The 12,003-nt window shown below is 47.0% G+C and overlaps 1 protein-coding gene across 1 annotated transcript; it reads right to left on the reverse strand.

Annotated features, from left to right (window-relative positions):
* Positions 1–722: 722 nt before the first annotated feature.
* THBD (thrombomodulin) lies at positions 723–4,150 on the reverse strand. The gene is made up of 2 exons (XM_030196290.1): positions 1,432–4,150; positions 723–1,332 (listed from the first exon to the last, which is right to left on the reverse strand). The coding sequence occupies exon 1, from the start codon at positions 3,116–3,118 to the stop codon at positions 1,439–1,441; it is 1,680 nt and encodes a 559-aa protein (XP_030052150.1). The 5' UTR covers positions 3,119–4,150; the 3' UTR covers positions 723–1,332; positions 1,432–1,438.
* Between the last annotated feature and the right edge of the window lie 7,853 nt (positions 4,151–12,003).

Genomic DNA, 12,003 nt, shown 5'->3' on the forward strand with positions numbered 1-12,003 from the left:
ATTCTTCATATGATGTAGCTCCAGCAAAAAAAATAAATAACTATTCACAATTGTCTCATTTACAAAACATGGTAAAATTTTACAGCCGAGTCTACACTCAGAATTGGGTAACTCTTAAAGAAAATAAAATTGACTAGAGCAAACATACTTGTGTGATATTCGACCCTTCATCATTTTACTTACATGCCTCTTCCCGCGAAAAAGGGAGAGAAGTTTTGATAATCCAGGTCACTGGTATCAATCAGTGTGTCTCTATCGTGAAATGATAAACATGTGAGCCAAGAGCTTTCAGGAAAACCAAATTAGCAGTTATAGGAAAAAAAATAATTCAGGTTTTCTTTAAAAACAAAAAGCAAAGAAGGCAGCAGTGTGATAAGGCGATCAGCAGTTCTGATTTTGATCAGTACAATCTCGATTTAGAAAGAAAGTTGACAAGTCAACATACCATGGAAGCCACAAAAACCAGGTTTCTTAAAAAAAAAAAAGTCTGAAAAGATCAGGACAAGAAACAGGTCAAACTATTAAAGTGACAAGAAGGAAGTACAAAAGTTACTCAAAGGAAAAACAAATAGACATCCGCTTCCCCTCAAATAGGTGTGTGCTACTAACAATTTTTCAAAAATAAGATGATACCTTTTTTATTGGACTAACAATACATTTTTAGTCCCAATAAAAAAGATATCATCTTATTTTCTTTTCTCTGTTTTGTTTTATTTCTATGTATTACCTTTAAAAGTAGACTAATGCGGCTACCACATCACTTTAACAATTTTTTTCAAAATAAAACAAAACAACCTAAAATCAGCATTCCTAAAGTGTAAATAAATCAGGATAACAACGATGTGTATTTACACATGCACACACACATACACACAAAGAAGACACAACAAACTTCCCCCTTTCTCAACCATCAGTCTGATTAATATATTAAGTCTTTTTATATTACTATATTGCATAGGTGTTTGGCTTTTTGTAGATCAAGTTTTCGAGAAGAGCTGTCCACTTATCTGACCCGACAAAAGCCAACGGGTAGCATTACCCTCACAAGAGTCTGGTGTCCCAGATGTTTACACGTTTAATATTACTTCCCCGGGCTTTCACAAGAGTCTGGTGTCCCAGATGTTTACACTTTTACTATAACTTCCCCAAGCTGTCACAAGAGTCTGGTGTTCCAGATGTTTACACGTTTAATATTACTTCCCCAGGCTTTCACAAGAGTCTGGTGTCCCAGATGTTTACACTTTTACTATAACTTCCCCAAGCTGTCACAAGAGTCTGGTGTTCCAGATGTTTACACGTTTAAAATTACTTCCCCCAAGCTGTCACAAGACTCTGGTGTCCCAGATGTTTATACTTTTACTATTACTTCCCCAAGCTTTCACAAGAGTCCGGTGCTCCAGGTGTTTACGGGGTTTAATATTACTTTCCCCAAGCTCAGCTACTTTATTGTTATGTTAGAGGGGTCAGCATGATTGGGATTAGAAGGACAGTCTGATGTTACTTTCTGGAGCACCACTTCTTTTTCCGTGCTATGACATTTGTAATCCAGGGCTCTTTTTGCTGCATAGTGCTTTTTCAATAAACAGTGAATGAGGGCTATCAAGAAAATCATTAGCAGCATGCCCACGATGACTCCCAGCAGGATACCTAAACCAAAGCTGTCCAGGACCGGAGGAGCAGCTGTCGTGAAAGGCATCCTGGCAGTCGAGTATTCAGGCTCGTCCGTAGCACCGGATCCCTCGTCGCCCTCCGGTCTGCAGGACGTTTTGTCAGCTTGGAGGAGCTGGCCCGGGGGACAGAGGCATTCATAGGCGCCGGGAAGATTGAGGCACTCAAAGTCACAAGTGACTGAATCGCAGTCGTCGATGTCAACGCAGATCGGGTTGCTGCTGTCAGCATCGTCGATCAGGAAGCCATCGGGGCATTCGCAGCTGGGCGGGTGCTGGGTGCACTTAGCCGGGCACTCGGTGGTGTTGCAGAACAATTTGCATCGGCCCGGGCGTTGGGGGTCCAGGACGTAGGGCGGATCGCACAGGCACTCAAAGCCGCCTGGCAGGTTTCTGCACTCGTGCTCGCACTGCAGGTAGAAGCTGGGCTCCAGGCACTCGTCCGTGTCCTCACACTTGCCGTTCACCTCCTCGTAGCCCTGAAAACAGTGGCAGCGGAAGGCGCCCGGCAGGTTGCTGCAGCCCTGCTCGCACACGCTGGGCACTAGTGCACAGTCGTCAATGTCCCTGCAGCGCAGCCCGTCTTCCTCCAGCTCGAAGCCCTCGTGACACATGCACAAGAAGTCCCCGCCGTGCGGGAAGCACATGTGCTGGCACGGGGAAGGTTCACAAGGGCCGGGGGGCGGGGAGCAGCTGCGCCCGTCCGCAGCCAGCCGCTGCCCCGCGGGGCAGGAGCAGCGGGAGTCCTGGCACGTGTGCCCGCAGCCTCCACGCTCCACCTCGCAGTCCCAGGCGCCGGCAGCCTCCCGGCTCCAGCGCCCGTCGCCCGCGCACAGCAGCTCCAGCCCCAGCGAGGGGATCAGCGCCCGGGTCCCGGGGGGCAGCGCCAGGAAATCGCCTCCCTCGATGCCGAAGGTGGTGTTGTAGAGCACGGTTTGGCCGGGGGTCGCTGTCACCGGGCTGCAGGTGGCGCCGAAGGTGAATTCGCACAGGAAGCCGTCGGCCTTGGCGGCGCAGTCCGTCTCTTGCCAGCTCTGGTCGGGCAGCACGGTGACACAGCGGGGCTCACACGTCGTCCCGTTGCCCTGCCAGTTGCTGTAGTCGCTCTGCTCGTCGCCCGTCACCCACTGGAAGCCCCTCAGCCTCTTGGCGGGGTCCGTGCAGCCCTGGGGCAGCTGCAGGCCGATCCAGAGAACCGGCGACCCGGTCCCGGCTGCTGCTCCTCCTCCTCCCATCATTTGGGAGATGGCATCCGCGGCCACCGTGGAGCGCACAGTCATCAGATGGCCGCCTAACTTCTCGCACAGCTTGTTCGCGCCTTGGAAGCGTTTCGTGGACCAGAATAAAGTGTAGCAATACTTCTCGATGCAGACCGCCGTGTTCTTTGGCTGATCCACATGGGAGGAGAGCACGGGCCGGAGGCAGATGAAAAAGATCGCCAAAAGTAGCATGGTGGTCCCCGCCGAGGACAAAGTAGGAGCAGCCGTCAGGATGAGAAAGAAATCCGCTGGCTGGCCGGGAGGCTGCGGTCGATTGCTGGTGTAGAAACTCGGAGCAGCTCCTGCGATCCTTCCCCCGGTGAAATCTGTGTCATGTCTCTCAGTCGGTGCCCAAGTTTATAAACTCAGCGGCCCTCCCTGCAGCCCAAAGAAAGGAAGGAAGTTCCTGGAAGGAAGGGCTGCAGCTGCTGGGATGATGATGAAGATTTGCCTCGAACATTCACTGATTATTTGAGCACACGAAGCTCTTGAGAATGCTCATTTCTCTGTAACTGCCATCAATCTTAATGTAATCCTTGGTCAACAATAAAGCTGCTTTTTTTTTTTTTCAAACCCTAGTCAGGGCTCCGGGAAGAGCAGGGCTGGTGGTTTTGGGTTGCGTGTGTGTGTGTGTGTGGTATAAAGCATAAGCATAGCACTGAGCTGGACTGGCAGGGCATGACAGCTGAGCTGGGGCAGTGGCAGGGCATGGTAGCTGGCATGACAGCTGATGGCAGCTAAAGGCTCTCTGATTGGCTGCCCGAGTCCAGGGAGGACAGCGTGTGGTATAATTGCAGGGTTTCAGGAGAAAGGCCGCTGCTGTGAGAAAGAAACAATTGTACTGGGAAAGTTTGTGTACGTTGCAGACGATTTCTTTAAAAAATGAAGACTCAGTGAATGTATGTGCTCTTGGGAAAATATTCCAATTAAAAACAGTTCAGCTGCTTAGAGTGAAAGAGTCCCAGCTTGAAGCAGTTTAAATTGAAAAGTTGTGACTGAGTTTAAATGATAGTATAAAGCCTATATGAGGATAAAGAAAATCTCTCTTAGGTTTCATAAAGAGAGAAACCTCCCTGCAGTTTGAAGTATTATGAACCGGTGTTCAGAAGTTCTAAGCTAATGAGAGCTTGTATGTTGGCAAGCTGAGTGATCATACTTGCTTCTGGAAAATTTAACTGAGTTCAAAACCGGCTCAGAATAAGTAAAGGGAATCCAAGTATTGAAGCAAAATTAAAAGTAAATCTTTTGACTGACAATAAAAATTCAGAGAAATAAAACTGGGACTGATTTTATATTTATGAAGTTCTGAACTGGAGAGAGAACTTATTTGGGGTTTTTTGAGAAGCTTTACTTCTCAAGGTATGTCCAGAGCTATACCTGATTGGATTACATCAGGGTAGATTTTAGTTAAGGAATACTTTTAAATATTTTATTGGGTAGCTAGCCTGACCACAAAGTCAGGTATCCTATTTCATTAGGAACATATATATTTTTAAACTTTATACTTTATTAAGGGCCCCTTTTACTAAAATGTGTTAAGAAATGTGCTTCGTGTGTTTTAATTTGGGACTTTTCCTACATGCTAAGCCCATTTGTAATGCAGTCCCAAAATAGGGGTTTTCTGTATTTTTGAATTTTTGCAGGTCTCGTGCTAATTTTTCTATTAGAGATTGCGTCCTGCAAAAGGAGTGGTCTAGTGGTTAGAACACTGGTCTTGCAATCCAGAGGTGGCCAGTTCAAATCCCACTGCTGCTCCTTGTGATCTTGGGCAAGTCACTTAACCCTCCATTGCCTCAGGTACAAACTTAGATTGTGAGCCCTCCATACCTAAATGTAACTCATCTTGAGCTACTACTAAAAAAGGTGTGAGCAAAATCTAAATGACATTAATGTGGTAGCACTTGCCACCACCTCTTTTGGGTGTGGGAATTGGCTTTAAGCAGTTCTGTAACTGGTGCTCATCCTGTAGCACTCTTTATAGAATAGTGCTTAGCATCAATTTTTTTCTGGTGCCAATTTCTGAGCACCATTTATAGAATTCCCCCTGACTGTGCAGCAGTGGCGTAGCCAGACTGCCAATTTTGGGTGGGCCTGAACCCAAAGTGGGTGGGCACAAAATTTTCTCTGTACCGCTCCCCCCCAGCAAAATTTAGTCACACTCAGATGCATTTGTCACACAGGGTAAAGTGCTGCTTTTCAGTGCATCCGATTTCAGACAATTTATTTAATAGCCTAATCCTTTTCAGTGAGCTTTCAGAGGCCAAAACCTCCTGCCTCAGGTCAGTATAATGCTGTTACGGTATCCTCTCCTGACCTAAGGAAGGAAGTATTGGTCTCTGAAACTTTATTACCACCATATTACTTTATCCTAAATTAAAAATAAAATTAATTTCTTTACCTTTGTTGTATGGCCATTTACTTTTTCTCATTGTGTTGCTCCCAGTCTCTAGATTCTGCTTTCCTTCATTTTCACTTAACTCTTCTGCCAGGGTTTCCTGGCCATTTGTCATTTTTCTCTCCTTTTTCTTTGCTTTCTTCAATATTTTTCTGCCTCTCTCTCTCTGTCCTGATTTAATTCATTCTTACTATCCATTCTTTAATTTCCTTCATCTACTTATGGCTTTTCATCTTTTTCTCACCCTTATTCTCCCCATGCCCCTTCCTCTTATTCTCCAGTCTTTCACTACTCTCCTTTTCCATCCAGCAGCTCTCTTCTTTCTCTCCCCATCCTTCCAGTCTCCCCTCTCTCTCCCCATCCTTCCAATAGTCTCCCCTCTTTCTTTCTGCATCCTTCCATCCAGTGTCACCTCTTTCTCCCTACCCTTCCATCCAGCGTCTTCCCTCTTTCTCTCCCCATCCTTCTACCCATCTACCCTCTCTCCTGATCCTTCCATCTAATGTCTCTCTCCCTCCTTCTAACCAGTGTCTCTCTACCCTTTTCTGTTCAGTGTCCCTTCTCTCTCCACATCCTTCCAGTCTCTCCCCTTTCTCTCTGCATCCTTCCATCCAGTGTCTCTCTCCCCTTCCATCCGTTTTCCCTCTTTCTCTGCCATCCTTCCATCTGTTTTCCCTCTTTCTCTGCCATCCTTCCATCTTCTTCCATCTCTGTACCTCTGTCTTCCTCCATGTTTAGTATCTCCTTTTCTCTGTGTCCCTATATTACTCTGTCCATCTTCTCCCCTCTCTTTGTCTCCAGTGCCAATATATCTCTACCCTCTCTGACCCTACCCCATCCAGCTTCTCTCCCTCTCACTCCCTCCTCTTTCCAGCATCTGGTTTGGTTGCTTGATTTCCTGCCTCCCTAACTCAAGCTGTAGGTTTAATATTCCCTTTTCCTTCATCTCCTTGGTCTGGTATCTCTGTTTCCCTTCCCTCCCTCCTTGTGCTGTACCAGCAGTTCTCTCCCTTCCCTCCAGTTCTCCTCCCATGTCCAGCAGCTCTCTCCCTTCTATCCAGATCCCCTCCTCCTCTTCCTCCCACATCTAACAGCTCTCTCCCTTCCACCCAGATCCCCTCCTCTTCCTTCAGCAGCTCTCACCCTTCCATCGTCTCCTCCTTCTCTTCCTCCCATGTCCAGCAGCTCTTTCCCTTCCCTCCAGTCCCTTCCTCCTCTTCCTCCCTTGTCCAGCAGCTCTCCAACCCCTTCCTCCTCTCCCTCCCATGTCCAGCAGTTCTCTCCCTTCCATCCAGTCCCCTCCTCCTCTTCCTCCCATGTCCAGGAGCTCTCCCCCTTTCCTCCAGTCCCTTCTTCCTCTTCCTAGCTTGTCCAGCAGCTCTCCAGCCCCTTCCTCCTCTCCCTCCCATGTCCAGCAGTTCTCTCCCTTCCATTCAGTCCCCTCCTCCCCTTCCTTCAGCAGCTCTCTCCCTTCCATCGTCCCCTCCTTCTCTTCCTCCCATGTCCAGCAGCTCTCTCCCTTCCCTCCAGTCCCTTCCTCCTCTTCCTCCCTTGTCCAGCAGCTCTCCAACCCCTTCCTCCTCTCCGTCCCATGTCTAGCAGCTCTCTCCCTTCCATCCAGTCCCCTCCTCCTCTTCCTCCCATGTCCAGGAGCTCTCCCCTTTTCCTCCAGTCCCTTCTTCCTCTTCCTAGCTTGTCCAGCAGCTCTCCAGCCCCTTCCTCCTCTCCCTCCCATGTCCAGCAGCTCTCTCCCTTCCATTCAGTCCTCTCCTCCTCTTCCTCCCATGTCCAGCAGCTCTCTCCCTTCCCTCCCTCTTCCTCCCTTGTCCAGAAGCTCTCCAGCCCCTTCCTCCCATGTCCAGAAGCTCTCTCCCTTCTATCCTGATCCCCTCCTCCTTTTCCTCCCACCTCCAGCAGCTCTCTTCCTTCCCAGTTCCCTCTAATCCCCTTCCTCCTACAAATCTGACTCTGTCTCTGGCAAAAGTATCCCTTCCCTTCCCTTTCCTCTCCCCCCCCAACCAACCAACCAACCACAAATCCAGCACTTACTCTTCCAGGCCCGCCATCCAAATCCTTCATCGCTGTGCTGCCTTTTCTCCCGCGGCTTCCGGGAACGGCCGTCCGGGAGGCAGCGATCAGCGTTGCCTGTCAGTGCCTGCCCTGAAATTGTGCTTCTCTTCTCCCCAGGCTTCGCCCCGCTCGTTTCTTCGCTCGTCACGCAGCACTGCGCTGCTATTCAAACAGGCAGCTCCACTCCTCTCTGCCGCGTCCATCCGGCCCTCTGATGCACTTCCTGTTTAGTAGGGCCAGATGGACGCGGCAGAGAGGAGCGGAGCTGCCTGTTTGAATAGCAGCGCAGCGCTGCGCGACGAGTGAAGAAAAGAGCGGGGTGAAGCCTGGGGAGAAGAGAAGCACAATTTCAGGGCAGGCACTGACAGGCAACGCTGATTGCTGCCTCCCAGACGGCCATTCCCAGAAGCCGCGGGGAAAAAAGGCAGCGACAGCGATGAAGGATTTGGATGGGTGGGCCTGGAGGGAAAGTGGGTGGGCCTGGGCCTGTCCAGGCCCACCCGTAGCTACGCCCCTGCTGCGCAGTAGTGTCCCCTCAAGTTGCCAGGGTACAAACCCCTTCTATTTCAGGAGAATCAGTCACATGCATTAGCAAGAAGCCATTTTTCCCTACTTCTTCCTCTACTGTAGGAGCAGGAATCCTTGCAAAAGGATGAAAAAAGAGGTAGGGACTGTGGAATGGAACTCAGAGGCTTCCTTCAACTCCAAGATCAATCTGTTTTTTTATCCATAGACAAAGGAGAAGAATTTCCCTGAGAGCTAGATAAAGCACTTCCAGCCACCACAAACTGGTAGTACCTTGAGTCACAAGTTTAGCCACCAGACCAGAGTTTTATTCATGCTTCTTTTCTCCCATCAGGATGTACCTTATAACTCCCAAAAGTATTGTCAGATTCTCCTGTTCTCTACTCAGGCTCCACTGGGCTCCAAAGGGCCAGATGTGCCCTTTCAGGCATGTGTCTGCGGCCACTTCCTGTGGCAGTGCCACAGTTTTAAAGAGGGTATGAAACTGACCTCAGTGACCTTATTTCTGGATCATCCTGGCATGGACACATGTCTTCTGGATGGCATAGACTGTCCCAGTACTGCCGGTCAGGCTTCAATAGATGTTGCAAAATCTCTCAAACATTTCTGGCAGTGTCAGTGTTTTAAAGAGGACACTGACCTCAGTGATATGACTTAAAGTTCAGCCTGGCACAACTACAGGCCTCCAGGATGGTACAGATAGTTCTGGTGCCTCTAGTCCAGCTCCAATAGATGTTGCAAAGACTCTTCTTCTTTAGGGAACATCCTTTATTGGCTTCCTCGTATTTAGGGAGTCAGGTTTCTTTTATTTATTAAAGATAGTGTGGTAGGAACTACAGAAGATCTAGCTTTCTGTGCAGCTGAATTTCAAAAAGCTCTGGTGCCTATCACAAGAAAGATGATTTCCTTGACAAGAGAGAGATCAAGAAGGAGAGAGAAGTGATATAACTGAGCCTAAGTTTGAAAGACTGACTTAAAAGTAGAAAGAAATATGAAAATAAAACAGAGAAATAGAAATAACTAGAGAGAGAAAAAGTGAAAAAGGAAAACAATACATATATTTACCTGGTTATACCAAGAATTGGTCTTGGGAGTCATCAATTACAATTATAATTAAAAATACAATGCTCTTGTATTCCGCAAAAGCTGTAAAATTCTATGCGGATTCCAACCCTGGGAGAAAACATTAATTTCCTGAAAAAAATAAAAGAAACAGGAAGAATAGATTCTTTTGGAAAGTAATATACTAACCAAAGAATTAAAATAAGAAAGAATAAAAATATAAAAAGATACTTACATTCTGAAGTATATTCTGCAGAGATTTGTAATTGTGGTTTCTAGAACAAAACTGCCTATGAAGAAATGTGGGGTGCTTTAACTAAAGTGCATTAGACTTTGCATTTACCATGCCTTTAACACAATAAATGAAGATGCAGTAAGTGAAAATTTAATGCAGTAGCTACTGGAGGGCATGCCCAATATGTCCTTTGCAGTCCCTGTGTTAAAATGTCCATCAGCACACCAAGGGCGTAGCCAGACTTCGGCGGGAGGGGGGTCCAGAGTCCTAGGTGAGGGGGCACATTTTAACCCCCTGGTGCCGCCGACCCCACCCCACCATTGCCACCCCCCCCCCCCGCTGCCACCACCACCACCACCAACAACTACAACTTTGACCCCCCCTGATGATGAACCTCTCGACCCCCCTCCTGCCGCCAACCCTCCCCCGCCGCCGCCTTCGCCTACCTTTGCTGGTGGGGGATCCCAATCCCCACCAGCCGAGGTCCTCTTCTTCCGGCGCAAGGCGTCGTTCTGTTTCTGAGTCTGACACCCAGCCTAGTCTCTTGGTAGCCCTGCCCAGTTACCATTGGGTTAGTGCAGGAGCCCTTACCGCCACCTCAATGGGCTATTTTCAGCCTCTTTATCTGCTGTGGTAAAAAGGGTCGCAGCGCACAGCACAAACGGCTCCTGTTGCAGGCTCAGGGCCCTTTTTTCCGCAGCTTAGTAAAAGGACCCCTAACTGCCTAACATACTTTAGTAATGGGGAGTCCTGTATGTTGCTTAAGAAATATTTTTGAACATTATATATAAAAATGTAGTATTCAGGAATTTTGTGCAAATTTTTAAAACATATATTTTTGAGGGATTTTAATCTGTGTTTCTAACTGTAGAATAACTGATGACATCTTGTGCAATAAAAACTAAGGAGGCCTTTTAATAAAGGGCTCCTTTTACCAAGCCACAGTAGTGATTCCCGGAGTGGCAAATGTGACAAAGCCCATTCAATTCCTATGGGCTTCGTCGCATTTGCCATGCGGAAATCATTACCGCAGCTTTGTAAAAGGAGCCCAAAGTGCACTATATTTTTATACTTAGCACATCTTAACAGCAAAAGTTACAATGCTGTAAGTGCAAAGACTGTATGGTAATTCTTGGAAATGTGCCCAGCAAGTCCTTAGCAATTTTTATTTATTTTTGTTACATTTGTACCCCGTGCTTTTTCCACTCATAGCAGGCTCAATGCGGCTTACATATTATATACAGGTACTTATTTGTACCTGGGGCAATGGAGGGTTAAGTGACTTGCCCAGAGTCACAAGGAGCTGCCTGTGCCTGCAGTGGGAATTTTCATTTTGTTCACACCTTTTTCAGAAGTAGCTTGAGGTGAGTTATATTCAGGTACACTGGATGTTTTTCTGTCCCAGGAGGGCTCACAATCTAAGTTTGTACCTGAGGCAATGGAGGGTTAAGTGACTTGCCCAAGATCACAAGGAGCAGCAGTGGGATTTGAACTGGCCACCTCTAGATTGCAAGACCCATGTGTGAACCACTAGGCCACTCCTCCACTCCACTTATTACATTAAGGGGTCCTTTTACTAAGCTGTGGGGAAAAGGGCCCTGTGGTAGCAGAAGAGGCCGATTTTCCCATGCGCCAGGGCCCTTTTTACAACAGCAGGTAAAATGCCCCACAAAAATGGCCATGCAGTAAGATAGCCCTTATTACATGGCCATGCGGAGTGGAGCACTTACCACCACCCATTGAGGTTGCGGTAAAGGCTCCCACGGTAACTGGGCGGTAATTGAGCAGCATGTGGTGATACCTGATTACCGCCAGGCTAGCACCATGCTACAGAAAAAAATTTCTGGAGCGCCAGAAATGGCGCGTGCTCCAGTCAGAACTGCTGCCTGCAGCCGCATTGGGCCGGCTGTAGTTCTGGATTAGCAAGCGGTAAACCCACATTGGGCTTACTGCCGCTTTGTAAACGACCCCCTAAAAACTGCACTACTGCGTGTAAACCTGGTCCCAATTAGCGCTGATGGACTTAGTGCCTCCAATTGGGTTTGACAGTTACCATTACAGTTATTTGACTTATAGCCCGCTGAATACCAACAAATGAGTTCAAAGTGGGTTACATCCAAGAGAAAGCTAGATTACATATCAATCTAGGATGAAAAGACAGTTCACTTTTTTTAAACTTTTTTTTAAAGATTCTTTATTAAGTTTTATATGTAGACTTTACATAAGAAAGCATTTTGGCCATAAACAATCAGATAACAGTAACCATAACAAATCAAGAAAAATCAAACTACTGCAAATGCTGCTATATAGATAACTGGTACAGGCTACACACTACACTGGAAAAAGAGCACAAACCTTACCATGCATGAATGATGGAATCATCTGTGTGCCATCAGAAAATATGAAGAGTATTTGGCTATTAAAAATTGCAACATCTCTTAAGTTCAAAACACTATATACTCCTTTCCATATATTCTATCAAAATACCTACATTTTTATTTTCATTGTATTCCCGGCACAGGCAGCTCCTTGTGACTCTGGGCAAGTCACTTAACCCTCCATTGCCTGCCGCATTGAGCCTGCCATGAGTGGGAAAAAGTGCGGGGTACAAATGTAACAAAAATAAAAATAAAAAATAATATTGCCTTAATCTCTTTGTAAAAGATAGCACAGAAGGTTTTATTCCAGTTTACATATTAGTTAATAAACTCACAAAATTATCATAAACTATCACAGATTGACCAAATTATGAGGTAACTCAGTTCTTTAAGACAACATTTAGAAAATAGG

The sequence above is a fragment of the Microcaecilia unicolor genome, chromosome 3 (assembly GCF_901765095.1).
Source record: "Microcaecilia unicolor chromosome 3, aMicUni1.1, whole genome shotgun sequence".
Lineage (NCBI taxonomy): Eukaryota > Metazoa > Chordata > Amphibia > Gymnophiona > Siphonopidae > Microcaecilia > Microcaecilia unicolor.

Excerpts from the sequence above, each read along its gene's own strand:
- THBD (XM_030196290.1), bottom strand. The coding sequence starts at position 3,118 with ATGCTACTTTTGGCGATCTTTTTCATCTGCCTCCGGCCCGTGCTCTCC.